Source organism: Histomonas meleagridis (assembly GCF_020186115.1).
Source record: "Histomonas meleagridis strain 2922-C6/04-10x chromosome Unknown contig_6, whole genome shotgun sequence".
In the NCBI taxonomy this organism is placed as follows: Eukaryota; Parabasalia; order Tritrichomonadida; family Dientamoebidae; genus Histomonas; species Histomonas meleagridis.
The window spans coordinates 461,298-483,304 of NW_027150902.1; the positions used below are offsets into that span (position 1 = coordinate 461,298).

The window sequence follows — 22,007 nt, forward strand, 5'->3', positions numbered from 1 at the left end:
ATATTTAAATAAAAACCAATGATTGCAAAAGTGTGAATGTATTACAATATCTAACTAAATTGATTGATCTATATCAAGAAATAATGGATATGTTTGCATTGGAATTTCGTGATGTTTTTTGATTTTGATTCCAAACTCTTTGTAACTTTTTGGAACGGTAAAAAACGTTACCGTTTAGTAACTGATTGAATTTTTTTAGGGTGGGTCGCAAACTGTTTTAATTCAATTAGCAATTACTTTTGAATAATCAATGAAAAAATTAAAAATGGATTGAAAATTTGTGGGCTTAACCCTCCCTTAAAAATTCCATACATTCAGATAGCAACCGTTTTAGTTTGACCTGCTCCATTTTCCTGAATGTTTACCATGTTAAACATCACAGTTTTACATTTAATCAGAAGCTCAGTGTTGTCTCCAATGGTATTTACAGGCTCTAATAATTTTATAATTTCTCATTGCAAAATTACACGTTCATTAGGTAATTTATTATTCCAACCAAAACAATTCAAAATCGAAAGTTCTTCTTTTTCGGCATTTCAAAAAGCAGTTGTCTATATGGAAAAAGATGCACCTTCTCAAACATGTACTTCAACTCAAATTAATCAAGTTTCAAACTGCTACTTTACAAACATAAGGGCTGACTGCCTTATTAAATACATAGAAGAAAATGGTGACATCAATATTGAAAACGTATTAATTTCAAATTGCACATGTGAAGAATCTCTTATCATAACAATCACAGCTTCATTCTATGCTAAAATGGTTTGCGTTGAAAGTTCTTATTCACTGCAAAATCATGTTTTTGAGTCTGAACTTAAATCTAATAATATCGCACAATTTATTTCGAACTCTATTTTCCAGTCACCACTTAACCAACCCTGCAAGTCTCCAATATGCTTTTCAGGAAATGGCAACTTTAATTTTAGGGATACAAATTTCACATATAATGTATGTGATTCTCCGGACTCTATCTCTGCAGCAGAGGTGTCTAGTTCAAGAGCAACTTCTTCTATTATGTATTGCGCATTTGCTTATAATAGGGGAAGTGAATTACTTCATTTTACATTTTACAGTGCTGAAGAATCCAACTTTAGAATTGAGTACTGTAGCTTCTATAACAACACAGAGCTCAATGGAAACCTTCTTCACTTTGATTTTTATCAGCCGATATCAATGATTGTTCACTCATCGGTTTTCAAGGAAAACACTGAAAACATTTTCAATGTGGAGGACGATCAAAGTGTTATCACTGTACAAAATTGTATGTTCAGCACTGATAGAATCAATGATGAAAAGTTGGAAATGAAGACAGGAAATGAATTTAATTACACTGGCCCAACATTAACAATAACTAATGAAATTCCATATTGCGTAGTGAGTTACATTCAGCCGCCAACAGAGATTATTAGTCCGTCAAATACATTTTCACAATCAAATACATATGTGCCATCAAATACATTCACACAATCATATGAAATGAACACTACAAATACATACGTGCCATCAAATACATTTACTAAATCATATGAAATCAATGCAACAAATACATTTTCATTATCAAATACATTCACACAATCATATGAAGTTAATATTACAAATACGTATATTCCATCGAATACATTCACCAAATCTTATGAAATAAATTCAACTCATACATTTGCGCAATCAAATACATTCACACAATCATATAAAGTTAATACAACAAATACATATACATTATCGAATACATTCACACAATCATATGAAGTTAATATTACAAATACATATATTCCATCGAATACATTCACTAAATCATATGAAATGAACACTACAAATACATTTGCGCAATCAAATACATTCACACAATCATATGAAGTTAATATTACAAATACATATATTCCATCGAATACATTCACTAAATCATATGAAATGAACACTACAAATACATATATTCCATCGAATACATTCACACAATCATATGAAATGAACACTACAAATACATATATTCCATCGAATACATTCACTAAATCATATGAAGTTAATATTACAAATACATTTGCGCATTCAAATACATTCACTAAATCATATGAAATGAACACTACAAATACATATATTCCATCGAATACACATACACTATCAAATTCATTTACTCAGTCAAGTGCATACACTCAATCAGATATGTATACATTATCAGATATGTTCACTCAATCAAATATGTATACATTATCAGACACATTTACTGAGTCGCATGAAATAAGCAGCACAGTTACAGTTACAATTACGTCATCTCAAGTGCACACTGAATCGTACTCTCTTTCCAATACATTTTCAGGCACATATTCATCAGCAGAGCAGAAGGCCGGTATGCCCTCGTGGTCCATTGCAATCATTGTGTTGGGCGCTGTTTTATTGGCAGTTGCTTCATTTCTAATAATATTCTGCTGTTGTCTCGCCAAGCAAAAAGATGAGGAAAAGCAGAAACAAGTGTTCAACAACTTATTATCAGATGATTCATCAATTATTAACTCAAACCCATTCAACTCTATAGATATCCAAGAAGATGATCCTTTCATGTTTGAAAACGATGAGCCAAAACAAATTGTTCTTTAAATAAATGTTTGTGTAATCTTTTGCATATTTTTATATTTTAATGTTGAATATAAATCAATTAAAATTTTTTACGTTTGTAATGAGCTTCAGATAATAAATTCCATTGAATTGTTTATTTATTAATGATTATGATTTTATAAAAAAAAAATTATTCAGTAATGCACATTATGTGCTTTTTTTTAATCATGATATTTTTTTGTATACAAATTTAAATTAAATGAAAAGTATTGCAATTTTTTATATAATAATTTTAGTAGCATTATAATGCATTTCATGAAATTTAATATTACTTAACAACTTTTATCAAAATGATTGCAAATTTAAACTGAAATCATCAAAACTGTTCTTCACTTCACATGGATTGACTATTTTCACTTAACATGTCAAATGGATGGGGTGAGACTTGATCAGCTCAAAATCAAAAAATTTTTGGAACCATGGATTGACGAAACAAGTAGGAAATATCCAGTTCTATTGGAACCTGTTGTCCGCTCCATTATAATTTCTAGTGCTAAGAAAGGTAGTTCTCTTGAATCACAAATTCAAAATTTTTTCCCACGAGAAAAAGATTTAAGACATTTCTTAAAAAAATACAATCATGCTGTACGTAAATTTGCACAAAAAGATGTAAATTCTTTCATCACTTCATCAGAAAAAAGGAAAACATCTCCTCCACGAAAATATCGACAACCAAGAGAAAACCCGTTTCGAGACCATCATTCACACCAAAACGTTAGACCAGTTGAACAAAATATTAATCTTCCACCACAAACCCCAACTATTCCAACAAACAGCTCTTCACCAGCTCCATCATATTTTCTTGATTCAGCATCTGTATCACTCCGTAAAGCAGATCAAAAAATCAAACCGTTACTTTTTAATTCAGAAGGCAAACGCGTTGATGAAGAAGGCAATCTTATAAAAGATGAATTTGTTCATAGGAAGGTTGAAGTTGCTAAAGTACCAATTGATAGGCGTATTCCCACTGTTTCTAGACCACTAAATCGTGATTTTCGATTCATTGAACCCGGTGAAATTATCCAAGAAACAGAAGAAAAAAGAAATGAATTCCTTGTAGACATGTCTGTTGTCAATGGTCTTTCTATTTTTGACACGATCGCACTTGCAAGGAATTTCGAGAAGCCGTTTATTGATTGGTGGGATTTACCGTTTGTGGAGCTTGACGATAACAACCGTCCTATCGTCGATGATAACGGTTTATGGGTGCCCAATTATTCGACCGTTAACAACGAATATGAAAATGCTGCTCCTGTCCCATTCCACAAACCGATTGAAAAAGAAGTTCCTACTATATTGACTCCTAAGGAACGAAAGCGATTACGTCATATTAACAAACTTAACAAACAGAATGAAGAACGGCTTATGATCAAATTAAATCTTAAACCAAAAGAACCTTCACGTATTAAAATGAGCCAAATGATTAAACTAAATGGTGGAAAGTCTGTTCTTACTCCAACAATGGTTGAACTTGAAATCAAGAAAAATAAAGAAGATCGAATACAAAAACATATTGAACACAATCAAGCAGCTAAACTCACTCCAGAGCAGCGTCATGATAAGAACGTCAGTAAGAGAAAAGCAGACTCTGAGGAAAATGTTACAATTACTGTATTTGCAATTAAAAACCTGAATAACCCATTACACTTCGCCAAATTGACGAGCATGGGTAAGAAGTGGTTTATGACAGGAGGCATTTTCGTTGTTGATCATCCACAAATGAGTTTTGTAATTGCCGAAGCAGGACCAAAGGGCACTCGCAAGTATTGTGCGCTCATAAACCAGCGAATAAAGTGGAGTGAAACCGGATCAGAGGCAATAATGACTTTCCAAGGATACACATCGAGGAGACATTTCTATAACTTCAAGAAATATAAATTCGACGTTGCAACCCAGTGTAGAAAGTTCTGTGGCGAAAATGGGTGTGAGTCTCTTTTCGATTCTGCGAGCCAAGTATTCAATGGCTAAATTTAGTAAATATTTATAACGAATTAAATCAAAAAAAAAAATTGGATTTTTTCCATTAGAATTCGAAAATCGGTTGTTATTTGCTGGTTATTATGACGTTAACACTTAAAAATCAAATGTGAATTTGAATGATAATCTATAAGAAATGTGAAACAAACTGATATGCGATTTCTAATCAGTAAAGAAATTATTAGGGAATATTAGGATACATACAATTGGAGTTAGAAAGCTATGTTAGTATGTATGAAAGTAAACGGTCTATCTAAGTAACCAAAATGATAGAGAAAGAAAAACAAACAAAAATAGACAAATTCGAACATTTAGACATAACTTTTGGTCCAGAAATTAAATTACCAAATGAGTCTTTTGAAGAAGCATTTTCATTTGCAATTAATAAAATTTTTAATCAAACAGATCCTAACATAATTATAAAATGTTTAAGCACAATTCTTTGTTCTATATCCATAAACCCAGAATTAAAAAGCTTCGTTACAAATCTTCAATTTTTTGAATTTTGTAGAATACATTTTTCTTCAGATAATCCCATTCCATCAATCACAAGCTTTATAATTCAAATTTTAACACATCTTTTTACAATCCAATTATTTGTAGAAAATGAGCAAATTTGGAATGTTTTGATTACTCTAATAATTTCCAAAATCCCAATGAAAGCATCCATTAAATTTTTTAACAATATTCTAGGTATTGATATCAATTTTAGCAGACTTTTAATAGAACGTTTGAATCTCATCAATTTATTAATCAAATCACTTTCCTTTTTTTCCCAATTCCAATTTTTCCAGAAGTCAACGATTAAGCTCCTCCAACGCTACCAACACCTTTACAGATTAAACAAACAACAATGTGAAGAAATGATTCAACTTTTTTATATTTCGCTTCAACCCAAAGAAAGACTTCATCGTGATGCGCAGAAACCGTTTGCGATGTTTTTCTTAACGTACCCCGATCCAATTCTTATGGATATGTTTCTTCAGTCGGAAGCATTTTTTTTTATTTGGCATAACTTTAATAAGCCATGTTTTTCGATAGCGAGGAAGTTAATTCTAAGATATCTTGATAAAATTCTTACGTCATCACCTGAGAGAGCACTTTTTTTATTGAAAAGTGACGTGCGGGGATTCATTATTACTGGAATGAATTCTATCCCAAATTTACCTGAATACTTTATGCAGTTAATATTAAATATATCTAAGCTATCACAAGAAATTTGCTTTGACTTCTTTAACAAAGAATTAAATGAAATAATTGAAAATGTTTTTGCAGAATCAACTTTTAAAGTGAAATCATTGATATGCGAATATTTAATTCTTCTTGTCTTAAATTGTCCAACAAATCTTTTAGTATTGAACTCAATCGAAAAATATTCAGAGAGCTTTTTGTTAACAGTTGATGTAATTTTTGACGAAAAATCAAATCTTCAATTAATTAAAAATTGCTTAATGTTGTTTAATTCTGTTGCATCATTGTTCCAAAAAGATGAACAGCAACAAATGCACCCAATTTATTCTAAACTTTATGAGTATATATGTGGTATTGATTTTAGAGAACATTTAAGTGAATTGATTTCATATGAACAACCTGAAATTCAACAATTGGCTTGCTATCTTTTGGAAATAGATTCTGATTGATAAATAAATGTTTAATATGGTGAAATAATTTAAATTTTTTTCAATGTTCAGAAATTTTTAAAATGGCATAAAAATTGTGTGAAAATCGAAATGCCAATTATAATGAAAACAGAAAAAATTAAAAAGCCTCCAAATGCATATCTCCTTTTTTGTTCAGAAAATAGAGAAATACTTGGAAAAGAAAATCCATTTCTTACAAATAAAGATATAACTCAATTACTTGGAACAAAATGGGCGTCCATGACAGAAGAAGAAAAAGCTCCATATAAAGACTCTGCAAGTATTGCACGTGCTCAATTTAAAACAGAACATCCTGATTATTGTTACGAAAACTGTAGGAAAAAGAAAAAAATTGCTCAACTCAGAGAGGAAAATGCAAAATCAAACGAAAATAATCAAAACTCTTCATTGCCAGAATCAGACCTTTCAAATCCTTCCCAATTTTTAATATGGGTTGGAACTCAACTTTTGTTGGGTAATTTTGATTATGTTCAATCAAATCAAGTTGACCAAACATCAATTTTCAACCCTGAACATACGCTTATACCAGCAAGACAAGATAATGATATCCAAAGCGAAACAAGCTTTTCGTAGAATAATTATTGTCCAACAAACTGCCCTTATTTCATCTAGTTCAGGACCACTTTTGAGAGAAATTCCCATGGGCACCAAATCCACTTTTTCATATAAAATAAAGTTATCAATAAATTTGTAAATTAAACAAATTTTACTTTTATGTGCTTGATTAAGCAAAGAGTTAGGCGTGCCTTCAAAAAAGTCCAGTTTGACCTCATCCAACCATTATTTAGTTGGTTCAAGTTCAAAGGCACTGGGTTTGTATCATTTTTGTGACTGTGAAATAGATTTTCAGCGATATTATAACATAATTGAAATCAATTTTTGAATGATATGCATAAGAAATCTGTTACTTCATGGTGGTGTTGTCAGGAATTCCATTTTTTTCATTATTTTCACATTATCGATTTGTATCTCCGTATTACACAAAAAAATTATAAACTATTCAAAAACAGTGATCACTGTTTCGGTTAATATATATAGAATTATTTTTAAAAACATAAACTTCACAAAATTCAATAGGAAATTTTGAATCCATTAAAAAAGTGAATATTACTAAGTTGCGAAAGCTTTTATTGAAAGCTCAGCTTCTTATGCCCAAGCTTGGTCAGCCAATGTGTAATCATCGACGTATGGGTTTCTGTTACCTTGTGTTTGGTTGATTCTATCGTTACGGGTGATTTCTTGTTGGTTAGGTGGATATTCTCTGTTCCATTTCAAGAATGTTTGGAGGTTACCAACTTGGGAAATGTCATAGCTGTCGTACATTGTGTAGAAGTAGAGAACGCCACGAGCAATTTGACCACGGTCAGCTTTTCTTGGCATCCATCTGTTGCCTTGGAGTAAGCAAGAGTATTCATCTGGGTTAGATGGTTTTGAGGTTGAGCATTGAGAACCTTTGCAGAACTTCTTGCATTGGCTATAGTCATCTTCTTCGAATGGGAAGTTAGATCTAGCACTGTTAACCTTTGAAGCAGATGGGTAAAGATGGTGGATATCAGAAACCATGGGTGATTTCTTTCCGAAGAAGCTTTGTGGAACGCTATGTTCGCAGTTAATATCGTTAGCAGATGGTTTTGAGGTTCTTCCGCACTTCCATGGGTATGTGGTTCCAGAGTAGATTAAGAACATTTGACCATCAGTGCAATCAATGTCGTTATACATGTAGACACGTGCAGTGCTGTATGAGAATGCAGTGTGATCTTTGTATTCCCTCTTAAGCTTTTGACGGAGTGATTCTCCCTTAAGTCCGTTTGTAGGGATGTGCTTGTTAATGAGGCACAAAAGGAAAGCAAGCATTTAAAAATGTGGGCTCCAAAAGTGGATTTTAAAGCATTGAAAATTGAATAGTTGTTAGTGTATTGATTTGAATGCAGCCCCAACCTAAACTGTCAAATTTGAATGCATAGTTTTCGCAACAAACCGAAATTGAAATGTTCATGGACAAAAATGTATTTTTTCCGTTAACATCAAAGCACTTTAAAAAAATAATTTAAAGTAAATAAATAAATATATTATTTATTATTTAGAGAAGTTAAATAATATTAATACAAAATGTACACGAATTTATTTCTATTTATTAATTTGAATACCTCAGAAAATTAAGTCATATGACTTTTAACCACGTTTTTGAGCTGTTTATGGGTTTTATCGTAAAAAATGCGTTCCCTTGGTGTGCCAAACAAGTTTCCATGCATCATATGAATAAGATTCTTCATCACCTTATTGTTCTTTTTATTTATAACGATTAGTCATCATCACATTAAAAGATAAATGTGTTTATAACCAAATATGTGATTGTAAAATTCACTTTCTGTAGTTTACATATGTTTGCTTGGCAACCGGGGAAGGTGTTTTGCAGCTGTGATGGTTAAAAATGAAATTGCATGACTGAAAATGATGTTTTGTTTATAATAAAATTAGGGAATAATTTTTTGTTATTAAAAATCTGAGTGAGATTATACTAATAAACCATGGTACTGTTAAAATCCTTAGCAATTAATTTCTGAGATGATGAATTTATGTTCTAATTCTCGTTTCTTTAACTATACTCCACTTAATGATATCTTAATAAATGAAATAATGTAATATGCATATCATCTTTTGAATCTTTATAATACTCAGTTACATCTTCCTCAACCACAGTTCCATCACGAAGACTTTATCAGAATCTGGAGATTGTGTTGATTCTGCATATTACTATGAAATTGAATATGTCCCAATCGAAAATGTTTTTAACACTGAAACAAAAATTTAATCCGAAAGTTTATGTGTTTTCAGTGCAAAATGTGTATATGAACTTATAATAATAAGGATAGGATTCAAAAATGAAACTGAGTTGTTTTTGTCGGAAGAAAGACTAAACACATTAAACGCTGACTTTATATCAGGAGAAATAATAAATAGTGCTATAAAACGATAGCAGCTTATGCCAAAAATCCAAAAATAAATAAATCAACTGTTTCGGTTATTTTTCCAAAAAAATGAATTTTATATTTGAGCGTTCATGAGTTTGATTTATTTGAAACTTATTTTATTAAGTTATATGTGATTTATTTCATTTTATTTGTTATATTTGTTTCTATCTCCCAGTTTTTCATATACGAATTTACTCATTTTGCACAGTGATACTATCCTATTTTTTTGAACTGAGTTTTCAAGAACTTTTCCATATCATTTAATGAAGCACTGAATGATGAAATTTCATTATTAATTTTATGTTTTTTGTTCACACATTTACATATTATTCAACATAATTTTATATATTTCTTTCAAAATCTATTGAACCCTTCCATGGATATTCTAAAGTCCTTCTTCAAATGGATGCGATTTCCCAATTGACATGAAAATGATTTGTGAAAAGTAATACAAACAAAACGCATAATTACATATATCATTTTTACAAACACAAAATGGATATTTCAAAATTGGCAATCGAAGCTCGTCAAAATTGCCTGCACGTTTGCTCTTAAGAACTCGTCATCAGATTTTGCGAATTTCTGCAAGAACTGCAGCACGCCGACTGACTTAATTATTTTTCTAGTTTCGTCGAACACGCAAAACACAGCGAATGGTTGGATCAACATTTTCAACATCTCTTCGCCGCTCATCATTTTCTTAATCAATTTTTCCAATGCTCCAATTTTGATCAAGTTTAAAACTCTTTTTTCATTTTTTCGTATATAATTTGCGATTACATAACATGTGAACTCGACCATTTTCATATCTTTCGAATCAATTAAGTCGACTAAAACTGAAACAATTCCATTAACATATATAGAGATATCATCCGAATAATATAATTCATTCCCTAAAATCATCAAAACAAATTTATTAACATTAATTTCATTAATTAATATCGGAATTATTATGTCAACAAATTCGTTTGGTATTTGAACATATTTTGTAATGTTAGCTAATAAACTTGAAACTCGAACATTTAATGTTTTATTATTGAACTTTAATATGTTAATAATTATATTATATATATTAAAATTAATTAGTTCAGTTACATATTCATTTGAAATCCGTGCTAAATGTGAACATATTATTAATGAATATTCGATAATATCATCAATAGAGAAAATTGTTGTTAAAATTTCGTTTAAATTATTTGTTATTGTTTGGCATTTGTTATCATATGATAAAATTATATAACTAAGTAAAATGATTAATGAATTAATAGTATTAATTTCATTAGTTTTAGTAATTGTTCTACAAATTACTGAAATTGCTCCTGCGTCACTAATGTTATGTAATATTTCGTTATTAATTTCATTCGATAATATATAATTACTAATCATCTCTGAACATATATTAATATTAAACAATGTTAAAAACATTGAAAGATTTGAGTTGATGACTTCGGTCGGTAATTTTAAGATCGATTCTAATAACGATGGAATATGTATAGGTAATAAATATGATATTCGTTTGATACATATATCAAACAGTAAGTCATCAATCGTAATACTTTTAAATGGAGATTCGCCAATACATATATAACTAATGACATCAAGTGTTTCATGTGGTACTTGTGTTCCAATTGTTAATATAGTTTCAATGTTTTGTTGAACGAATAAGAAAGTGTTGATAAAATTGTTGAATTTGGTTAAGTTAATCTGTGTTGGAATACGACGTTGGAACTCGGGATTTTGTTTAAGAATAAAAAATGTTTTGGAACAAAATGATATAGCTGAAGAAAAACTGGAAAATTGTTGTATGCTTTTGGGTATATTTTGTAAGAGCAAAAATAAACTATCTAAAAATGTTGGTAATGGAATAATATATTGAAATGACGTGTTGTTACGTTCAATGATTCTAGAGAGAACCGTTAAGGCCGAGGCGGTTACTATCGGTAGGTGGCGGTTAATGGCTGATGTGATCAAAGGAACATATTGGGACGAATTGGAGCCACAAAGTGTATCAAGAAAAGTTTCAGAACACTCAGTAAGATAACACATAAAAGAATATGATTTTGAGAGTGATTCCGAATTTGAAACATAAAAGATGGAAAAAAGAGAGTTGCGGAGACGAATAGAAAATTGACTAGAAAGTATGGGAATTTTTACAGGTGATTCACTAAGATAAATTTTAGAGATTGAATATGGGATGATTAAAAGTTCGGTATAAAAGTCAATGAGAGACGTAGTAAGTTCTATGTTAGAATTAGTAAGAAGTGATACGCCAGAAGAAAGAGGTGTTAAGTATTGCTTAGAATTTTTTTGAAGAAGATATGTTGCAATGTGAATTGAATCTTCAACTGCACCTGGTATCGAAATGAAATCAGAGAAATGAATTGCAAATGATGAAAAAAGAGCGCTTTTGTCTGTTTGAGATTCTTCTTCCAAAATTTTGGATAAATATTTTACAGATTTGACAATGTTTTCATGTGTAAAATTCGACGGGTTTGCAAATACTGATTGATAATTTATTCCAATTTCATTTGGATGAAAATTTGATATTTCTGGATCTTGAAGTGCACTTGAAAATTGATCGGATTTATATTGAAAAAACGTATCGTCAAACGGTTGGAGCTTAACGTTCGCAATGAATGGGTGTGAAAGAAGTTCTTTGCAGGAAGGACGCTTCGTGGGATCCTTTTGAAGCATTTTGGATAGAAAATCTTTGAAACTATCTGAGATTGGATCAATCCAAGCAATTGATTCCTTTGAAATCATTTGTATTAATGTATATATTGAATTAGTATAAAATGGTGGCTTACCATAATATAGCTCATAAAGAATGATACCAAGTGACCAAATGTCGATTTTCTCGTCATAAGGTTGCTCTTGAACAAGTTCAGGAGCCATGTATAATGGTGTTCCTTTAATTGACGTAAGAACAATGGTGTTGGCTGAAAGTGCTCTGGCAAACCCAAAGTCACAAAGTTTTACTGATTCATTTGCACAAACTAAAATATTTTGTGGTTTGATATCCCTATGAATTATATGATTTTCATGAAGATTTCCAACTGCTGATACAAGCTGGGCAGCAATATGAGATAAAACTTCCTCTGGAAGCGTTTGGTTGTCATCAACAATTTGAAATAAATCACCTCGAGCAAGCTCTGAAATAACACAAAAATCTGTTTTTGTTTCTAAAACATCTAGCATTCTCATCACATGAGGGTGATTAACTTTACGTAGGATATCTATTTCTCTACGGAATGAGATTATATCTTCTGGCGTTTGCCCAAGCTTATTAATCATTTTAATAGCAACGAATCTACCCGTATACTTTTCTCGTGCTTTGAATACTCGCCCAAATGAACCTTCTCCAATTTGGTGGAGAAGGTGGTAATTTTCCATTGCTGACAGATTGTTTTTTGTGAGAAAATATTTTGGCATATTATTTTTTTATGTATTTCAAACTAATCTAAATATTTCTCGTTTTTCGATATTGTTTTCAATTTGCGATTTGCATTAAATTCAAAAATTGTTAAAAATTTTCAATGATGTATTTATTTATTTTTTCTTTAGTCAATATATGATATTTCAACCCTGCTCATTAATGGTTTAATTAAATCGAGATTTACATCAAACCATCTTATTAATAATGGTTTTAATCTTTTTTCGCATCGTTTAAGTTTGATATTTAAATATTTTGAAAACATTGTTGCTATAATAAGGATGTCACTTAGTTTTAGTGTATCCCAACCCAATTTTCGAAATTCTTCCCAAGCAGGCGAATTTTTATAATCAAACAAATTATAACAATCCATCCGAGAGTATCTTTTTTCTTCTTTATTTAGGGGATGATCAACATCAGCCATAAGTTTAAAATAGTTTTTGTGTTTCTAAATCTTTAGTTATATGACTGAATTTGTGGTTTAACTTTCCAAAATTTCTCTGGGTCTGCAACATTTTGTCGATATCTGCTTGTGAAAGACATCCTTTCTCACTCTTCAGGTTACCTGCCGAAACATTCTGTGGTACGCCGCGTGGTGCTGGCGGAATACCTGTTAAAACGAATGCAATTAAATTTCATCGAAAAGATGCAAAAAGTTTTCAAATGAATTCCACGAAAAATTCATTGGTGCAGTAGGCGCTTGCATATATTATGAAATTCTTTCTTTTTTGGAATCACTTGGATATGGGATGTATTCTTACTCATATTTTGAAAATTCAATTGAAAAAAGTAATGTGTTTCTCTTTAAATATTTCCAAAGATTTGGAATACCACCTTCAAAATCATTAATTATGGCTGTGCAGCAAAGAAATATGTAAATAACTCGTTACGTTTTCAAGCAACCAGGAGTTAATATAAATGAAGTATATAATATTTTTATAATTGCTTTGCAGTTTTCATTTTATGTTTATTACAGCACTTCACAAAGCAATTGAATGGAATAACATGGAAGCAGTAAGTTTAAGCATTATATTGTTACCAAGTAAATATCCAGATGAATTCAATGAGAACGTATTTAACACAACAGCGAAAGATCGCATCAGTATTTGTTTACCAAACAGAGATTCATATGATATTTATGAAAAAGACTGCAACAGCGAAAAATATTGGAAAGGAATTAATATCGAAATTGATGATAATTTAGAAGACAAATGTAAAACATACAGTGATTTCACGAAATCTTTAGATATTAAAACTATCATCATAGTTTCGTGTGTTGCAAGTGTTGTTGTGGCATCAGGGTTTGTTATACTTTTTTGTTTGTATAGAAAGAACAAAAAAGAACGCGAAACACTCGAAAATACACCGCACTTAAGTATATCCATAGTCTACTCTGTCATTTAAAAAAAAAAAAAATTTAATCTAACACATATTTATGCCATCAAATTTAATCGAAATTTTAATAAAAAATTTTATTACAATTAATTTTATCTCTTTATCGGATAGTTTAATATACATTACATGCTTCCTTGTTAGTTTTCTTTTTTGGTTTCTTATCTTCTGCAACTTGCGCTTGCGCTTCCGCTTCTTCTTTCTTTTCCTTGGCTTCTCTTTCCTTGCGCTCTTTTATAATTTTTCCTGCTTCAAAAAAAGTTTCATTAACATTGATATTGGACTTTGCTGACATTTCAAATAGAGGAAGGTCGTACTTTGCTTTGAACTTTAAAACTTCATCTTGCGAAACAACTTTTTCTTGATCACATTTGTTCCCAATAAGAAAAACAGTTATATGACCATCACTATTTTTTATAATTGAATCCATCCAGTCACCTAACATTTCAAAAGAAGATTTATTTGTATAGTCAAATATTAAAAAGATTCCATCTGCACCTCTTAAGAAAGCTTTTGTAATGGTGCGATATTGCTCTTGTCCAAGAGTATCCCATACTTGTAACTTGATTGGTTTTTCATCGATGACCATTCGTTTTATTTCGAAATATAAACCAGTATTGTGCATTATTTTTTCATAGGAATTTACTCCAAAGTATGCTTTGAATATGTCATCTTTCCCGACAGAAGAATCTCCAACAAGCAAAATTTTTATTGTAAGTTCTGAAAAAGAGGGATTGTAATAGGTGGAACTTTCGGTGATTTGGCTGGAAAGATTTTTAGAATCGGACATATGGGATCCCAAGCTAAGATGGAGTATGCTGAAAAGCTTATCTCTGCACTAAAAGAAGTGATTAGAAAAGAATAAACAAAACTTTCATTGATCGGTTTACACAGAATTGTTATTTGAAAAGTGGTTGCGTGTAAAACATACAAACTTTAACGTGCGTTTAACGTTCATTTGACCATAGAATAGCACTTTTTGTAGCGTTTTTTGTGCTGCAAGCCAATTGATTGACCAATTATACACTCGAATTTTGTACTCAAAATTGAACAGGGTGGATATCCACAAAAAGGATGTTGGAAAATTAATTTCAAAGTAATCGTCAAAGAATAAACATTAATGCTGTTAATAATGATTTTTTCAAGATAATAAGTCATTTGTATCCAAAGTTAGGATGAAAAGTTCAAACAATTTTTTCTCAAGGTAAAATTGATTTCATACCAAAAAACTACAATTATGACAACACCTAATGCACCTATAACAACGTATTTCATTTAAAAAAAATCACATAAAAATATGAATTTCTTACAAAATTGATTTTGATCATATACGTTAATTCTAATATTAAAATTTGTTAGAGAACCTCGATCCGGACACGTCCTCATAAAAATACAATTTATTGAAGGTTTATTACATAAAGGTAATAATACCCATCAATATTTCACCAATTTGTGAAGTATAGGCTTAAGAATTTGATCAAACTTTTTAAAAAACACCAGAAATTATGCTTCTCAAAATATCACTTCTCCAATGTATTCATTAATTTTCATAAATAAAAATGAGGTGACAAAAAAAACTGTTTGGAATATTTTTGGGTAAATCATTCGAAATAAGATTGTCAGTTTATTTTAAATTTTCCGAGAGAAAAAAGTGACAGTGTCATGAGTTTAGAACCCCATTCAACTTGAAATTTCAATGTAAACAAAATTTGAATCAAATTTGACTAATAAAATCCAAATGATTTTTCTCTTTGCATGCATGTCCTTCTCCTTTCTAGAAGTCCTTGTCAATAAAAAGATTCATGTGACCGGATTTACGGTGTTAGAAATTTTTTTCCAAATAAGTTCGGAGGTAGAGTTTAAATATGTAGGAGTACTCAGTGGTGAACTTGTTTATGATGAATTAGATACATTTCCACTAATGATGATAGAGTACTTTTCAGTTTCTAAAAATGTTACTGCAAAGCCAGAAGATTTAGCAAACATTTTTACATATAGCATGTGGAATGTAATCAACATTTCTATAGGAATTTCATTGGAAACCATTCCTAACATGAGGTTTGAATATTGTACACAATTAAAACATGTTTATTTTTCAAATATTTCTCGATTCGAAGCAAGAATGTTTTATAGATGCCCCAAACTGATTTCAGTGGAAACTCCTACTTTAAGTTATGTTGGAGAGTATGCATTTCAAATGTCTATGAACCTTGAAACAATAATAATTCCAAATGTTATAATAATATCAGATTATGCTTTTCATAGTTGCGCGTTGTTGAAGGATGTTAATTTCCCTCATCTCAAACATTGTGGATATAGCGTCTTTGAGTATTGTCCAATCTCATATGTAAATTTTCCAGAACTTGAGGAAGTTTCACCATACATGTTTTCTACATGTGAAAACATGAAAAGTGCTTATTTACCAAATGTTCTTTCGATTGGTGAATATGCTTTTTTGCGTTGTTTTGCCTTGGAGAATGTAACCGTTCCAAAAGTTGAGACAATTTCAAAGGGCATTCAATTATGATTACAGAATTACGAGTCTTGATTTACCTTCACTTACATATTCCGATGGTAATTTTATTGATGGGTGCTTCATATTAAAAATCATGTCGATGCCTAAGTTAAGTCGAATTTCAGATTATATGTTTTCTAATTTAACTTTTATGCCTGAACTTTCCATTCCAAATGTAATATCTATTGGAAAATATGCATTTGAAAACGTTCAGTTTTATGATATTTTTGCGAATATTAAAATCAAAGAAATTGATGACTATGCCTTTGTAGGTACCAAAGTTTTGGGATCTTTTATGTTGTTTGAATATTGTGAATTTGTTGGAAATTATGGATTTTATGGTACAACTGCGACTGTAGTATTACCAAATGTTAAATATTGTGGTAACTTTGCATTTAGTTATATTAGTAGTTTAACTCTTTATTTTCCTTTACTTGAAACTTGTGGCGATTATGCATTCTCATATAATAAAGGGCTAGAAAATATTACACTGCCGAAACTTGCAAAAGCTGGTGATTCACCGTTTGAAGGATGTTTTAATTTGAATGTCATTAATTTGCCAAATTTAATTAATGTAAGTAATTATTTCATATTCAATGTGAGGATAAGTAATTTTGAATTTTTGAATTTAAGATACATTGGATCAAATGCATTCACTAATGCATGCGATAAAGTTGAAACTGTTAATTTTCCAAGTGTTGAAGTTATTGGCGATTATTTCATGAAAAATTGTTATAAAGTTACAAATATTTCATTACCAAAACTTGAAGAAATTGGTTCATACGCATTTTATAATTGTGTTAATTTGATTCATATTTCATTACCGAAACTGAATCAAATTGGATCATACGCATTTTGTTATTGTAATTTAATTCAAAGTGTTTATTTACCAGAACTCGAAACATTAAATGAAAATTTTTTATGTAATTGTTATAATATTTCAAATGTTTAATATACATTACATGCTTCCTTGTTAGTTTTCTTTTTTGGTTTCTTATCTTCCGAAACTTGCGCTTGCGCTTCCGCTTCTTCTTTCTTTTCCTTGGCTTCTCTTTCCTTGCGCTCTTTTATAACTTTTCCTGCTTCAAAAAAAGTTTCATTAACATTGATATTGGACTTTGCTGACATTTCAAATAGAGGAAGGTCGTACTTTGTTTGAACTTCAAAACTTCATCTTGCGAAACAACTTTTTCTTGATCACATTTGTTCCCAATAAGAAAAACAGTTATATGACCATCACTATTTTTTATAATTGAATCCATCCAGTCACCTAACATTTCAAAAGAAGATTTATTTGTATAGTCAAATATTAAAAAGATTCCATCTGCACCTCTTAAGAAAGCTTTTGTAATGGTGCGATATTGCTCTTGTCCAAGAGTATCCCATACTTGTAACTTGATTGGTTTTTCATCGATGACCATTCGTTTCACTTTGAAATCTAAACCAGCAGTAGACAAGAATTGTTCACAGGAATTTGCTCCAAAGTATGCTTTGAATATGTCATCTTTCCCTACAGAAGAATCACCAACAAGCAAAATTTTTATTGTAAGTTCGAAGCTTTGCATCCAAGCAAGTTCAAGCCAACCGATTGACCAATTATATTCAGAATTGAACAGCCATACAATTTATTGAAGGATCTGTATTCCACAATGGTATTTTTATATAACTCTAAAATATTAATAAACATAGAGATTAAACCCTATGTCACATGTTTTAAAGTGAATTCATTCTTCTGATTTTTGAATATTTTTATTTTTTGATTTCAAATATTTGCTTACAAAAAGTTATTGTACACAAAAAGTCAACTGAATAAAGTACTCAAATCCAGATTTGAGATTGCAAATTTATTCATTTTTTCGAAATTATCAAAATATTGAAATATTATTATTATAGTTGAATATTTTTGCTCATTTATTATCAAATAATATCATAGTCAAAATGGAATTGTTTTTATATATAATTTTAGACCATGTATAATATTTCTCATACAACATTATTTCGATTTGTTACATTAAATTCCACAATTGTCATTTTAAAATTTGAAGTATCATATAATTTAATCGAACGCATATTTATACCATCGAATTTAATTATTGTATCTTCTAAAATTCAATTAAAATATTTGATTTATGTAAAAATTACGAACACCTTTGCCAACAACCTCTGAAGATTATCATTTTAATCAATACAACAATCATGGTGTGTCATATATTTTATATGCTCCAACAGGTGATAATATAAAATCAGAACCACTCAATGGTGTTATAAGTGTGAGACAATTTCATTCAAAACGCTTTCACTTGACGGAGTTAAATCGTTAGAAGGCGATGGGCATTTTTCGGATGCACTAATTTGGAGTTATTAAATATTTCAAATTTACTTATTGTTGATGAAAATTCAACGAATTTAATTATTGTATATTCTAAAATTCAATTTCTTTTCAGTAATATATATTTTGTTATTATGTTTTATATTATATTTTATAAAGCGAATTATTTTTCATATCTTTTTTATTAGATTCTCTCTAATATACCAATTAAAGAAAATAATAAATTTAATATAACACAAAAATAACTTTAAAGATGCATAAGATTATTTATTTTTAATGACATCTGCTAAATGATATTTACAGTGATGAAACTATATTTAATGTCTCTATATAATATGAATTAAATTTAGAAAGTATTCATCAGTATTTAAGCTACTGTTACCTTAATAATTTTAATTTCAATCACAAATAAACAAAATTTATAAGACAAATGCCTTCAAGCACATATGCATATGTAAAACTTCATACATATAAAACAACTTTATATGTCAAAAATTTGAATTGAGTCTAATTTATATAAGAAGCACAGAGTTAACGCATCCTTCGTTTTCAGGATTGTTTGTAACCTGTGCATACTTTGCCCATACGATTCTACCGTTCGGTGTGACCAAACCCATTTTGGACACATTGACTTCGATGATTGTACCTTTCGTGACAACACCAAGTCCTGTGTATGTAGAACCATTCGGATTCTTCTTAACGGAGATAATTGGACAAAGGAATGTTTGGCCAAGCTGTGGATGTGTAACATTTGCATTTTTGATACGTAATGCAACTGGTCGAACATATCTTTCAAGTTTGGGTGGCTTTCGAGTGAAATCTTCACCAACAAATGTGAACTTGTTGACAAGACGCTTCCATTTCTTCCTCTTTGTCTTACCTGTTTTAAGAACTCTAAGCATTTCATCTTCTGCAATTGGCCTAACTCGTGGAAGTGGTACATCCCACTTTCCAGCCCTTTGCTTTCTCTTCTGTTTCAATGAGTTTGAAAGAACATCAGCTGTTCTAGTAACTGTTTGATCCATAAGATAAACTGGAACTGGTTCATCACCAACAGCTGAACGAGTTTGATCTGCAGCTTTGGACTTCTCAAATGTATTGATGGTTTTCTTCATTTCTGCCTTTTGTTTATATCTATCTTTAGCAAAGATCTTGGCTTTAATACCACGAAGAACTTTGGCTTGTTTAGCTATTCTTCTTCCTTCCTTTGCCTTTTTCTTTCTTTCTTTTTCTTCATGATCCAAACGCTTTCCAAAGCGCTTACGCCAAAGCTCCATGTACTCGTGTTGAGGCATTTGAACGACCAAATCTTTAGGGGTGCCCCATTTGAGCAAGGTTCGGCCAAAAGAAGATGTGCATAAAATATAAAGAAATAATTAAAAAAGAAAATGGATAATATCACTATTCGTAATTTTGAAATAGAAAGTTAAAGAATTAAAGAGGGGAACAGAAATGAATATATCTGGAATTAACTTAAAAAAATAAACCACCGCTCCTTTTATAAACTCAAAGATAAATGAGGTTGATGTATCTTAAAAAAATAGAATTATAATTTAAAATAAAAATATGGATAAATTATTAAAAATAAAGATAAATGAATAACATATTAATTCATTCTAAAATAAATAAAGAATTTTGGTAATGATGAAAGAATAACTAAATTGATTGTTTTTTTGTTGGAATGCATGATTTATTTTTATTTGTAATTTAACTATCTCTGTTCGACTTATTAATTGATGACAACAATCGAAAATGTTCCTCATGATGATGAAGCTGACGAAAAAACTCTCAAACAATATGAAAGGATGAAAGAACTTGAGCGAGAGCTTAAACTTCTTGGCATTAAAGAAGAATACATTAAAGATGAACTTCGATATCTCAGACGAGAACTTGTTCGTGCGCAGGATGAAGTTAAAAGTATCCAATCTGTTCCTCTCCTTGTAGGCAACTTTACAGAAATGATCGATCCCAATTATGCAGTAATTGATTGTGGAACCCCTTCACTTGTTCGTGTCATGCGTACAATTGATCGTCACCTTCTCAAACCAAATACATCTGTGGCTCTTCACAAACACTCACAAGCTTTAGTCGATGTATTACCACCAGAAGGAACAACCTCAGTTCAAATAGTATCCGACCCTCCTAACATCAGTTATGCCGACATTGGTGGTCTTGATATGCAAAAACAAGAAATACGAGAAGCAGTTGAACTTCCTTTAACACATCGTGATTTATACCAACAAATTGGAATTGATCCTCCTCGTGGTGTTCTTTTGTATGGTCCACCTGGAACAGGCAAAACCATGTTAGCCAAAGCTGTCGCTCATCATACATCTGCATCATTTATTGCAGTAGTTGGAAGTGAATTTGTACAAAAATATCTTGGTGAAGGTCCTCGTATGGTACGTGACACATTTAGGCTTGCACGAGAGCATGCGCCATCCATTCTATTTATTGATGAAGTTGATTCTATCGCAACTAAACGATTTGATGCAGAACATGGAAGTGACAGAGAAGTGCAACGTATCCTCATGGAGTTGTTGGCTCAAATGGACGGCTTCGACCAAACGACAAACGTCAAAGTCATCATGGCGACTAACCGTGCCGATACGCTCGATCCGGCACTTTTGCGCCCTGGAAGACTTGACCGAAAAATCGAATTTCCTCTTCCTGATAGGCGTCAGAAGCGATTAATTTTCCAGGTTATTACTAGCAAAATGAATTTAAGCCCTGACGTCGATCTGGAAGATTATGTATCAAGACCAGATAAAATAAGCGGTGCAGATATTTCCTCTATTTGTATGGAGGCAGGAATGAACGCCGTAAGAAGAAATAGATACGTCGTTCTACCAAAGGACTTCGAAAAGGCTTACGAAAAGACCGTTAAGAAACCGGATGTTGTAATGTCATGTTACACATGAGTAAACATTTTATATTATATACATTTGGGATATAAGTGATCAAAATGTTGTTGAATGCTGAATTTAGTTATTACATATGAATAAAATATTAACACATTTCAAAGAAGCAATATGAAATATAAAAATAAATATTATTTTATTAGAAAAAGGAGGCAATAACAGAATGTTTTGAATAAGGCTTACAAATGAAATTTCAAGAA

The 22,007-nt window shown here is 30.8% G+C and overlaps 8 protein-coding genes across 8 annotated transcripts; 4 read left to right on the plus strand and 4 right to left on the minus strand.

Moving 5' to 3' along the window:
* Positions 1-555: 555 nt before the first annotated feature.
* On the plus strand, positions 556-2,589 carry GO595_007987 (putative serine/threonine-protein kinase clkA; the record flags this gene model as incomplete). Its single annotated transcript, XM_067921510.1, has 1 exon — positions 556-2,589. One exon carries the CDS (start codon positions 556-558, stop codon positions 2,587-2,589), a length of 2,034 nt encoding a protein of 677 aa, XP_067771821.1.
* A 387-nt stretch (positions 2,590-2,976) lies between these two features.
* Positions 2,977-4,575, plus strand: GO595_007988 (U4/U6 small nuclear ribonucleoprotein Prp3; the record flags this gene model as incomplete). The annotated part of the gene is made up of 1 exon (XM_067921511.1): positions 2,977-4,575. The coding sequence occupies one exon, from the start codon at positions 2,977-2,979 to the stop codon at positions 4,573-4,575; it is 1,599 nt and encodes a 532-aa protein (XP_067771822.1).
* Positions 4,576-6,464: 1,889 nt separating this feature from the next.
* Positions 6,465-6,818, plus strand: GO595_007989 (uncharacterized protein; the record flags this gene model as incomplete). The annotated part of the gene is made up of 1 exon (XM_067921515.1): positions 6,465-6,818. One exon carries the CDS (start codon positions 6,465-6,467, stop codon positions 6,816-6,818), a length of 354 nt encoding a protein of 117 aa, XP_067771823.1.
* Positions 6,819-7,391: 573 nt separating this feature from the next.
* GO595_007990 (secreted nuclease) lies at positions 7,392-8,099 on the minus strand (the record flags this gene model as incomplete). Its single annotated transcript, XM_067921516.1, has 1 exon — positions 7,392-8,099. One exon carries the CDS (start codon positions 8,097-8,099, stop codon positions 7,392-7,394), a length of 708 nt encoding a protein of 235 aa, XP_067771824.1.
* A 3,316-nt stretch (positions 8,100-11,415) lies between these two features.
* Positions 11,416-12,610, minus strand: GO595_007991 (AGC family protein kinase; the record flags this gene model as incomplete). The annotated part of the gene is made up of 2 exons (XM_067921517.1): positions 11,416-11,457; positions 11,720-12,610. 2 exons carry the CDS (start codon positions 12,608-12,610, stop codon positions 11,416-11,418), a joined length of 933 nt encoding a protein of 310 aa, XP_067771825.1.
* A 1,547-nt stretch (positions 12,611-14,157) lies between these two features.
* GO595_007992 (Ras-related protein Rab-8A) lies at positions 14,158-14,631 on the minus strand (the record flags this gene model as incomplete). Its single annotated transcript, XM_067921518.1, has 1 exon — positions 14,158-14,631. The coding sequence occupies one exon, from the start codon at positions 14,629-14,631 to the stop codon at positions 14,158-14,160; it is 474 nt and encodes a 157-aa protein (XP_067771826.1).
* A 4,767-nt stretch (positions 14,632-19,398) lies between these two features.
* GO595_007993 (ribosome biogenesis protein NSA2-like) lies at positions 19,399-20,163 on the minus strand (the record flags this gene model as incomplete). Its single annotated transcript, XM_067921519.1, has 1 exon — positions 19,399-20,163. One exon carries the CDS (start codon positions 20,161-20,163, stop codon positions 19,399-19,401), a length of 765 nt encoding a protein of 254 aa, XP_067771827.1.
* A 459-nt stretch (positions 20,164-20,622) lies between these two features.
* Positions 20,623-21,807, plus strand: GO595_007994 (26S protease regulatory subunit 6B-like; the record flags this gene model as incomplete). The annotated part of the gene is made up of 1 exon (XM_067921520.1): positions 20,623-21,807. The coding sequence occupies one exon, from the start codon at positions 20,623-20,625 to the stop codon at positions 21,805-21,807; it is 1,185 nt and encodes a 394-aa protein (XP_067771828.1).
* Positions 21,808-22,007: the final 200 nt, after the last annotated feature.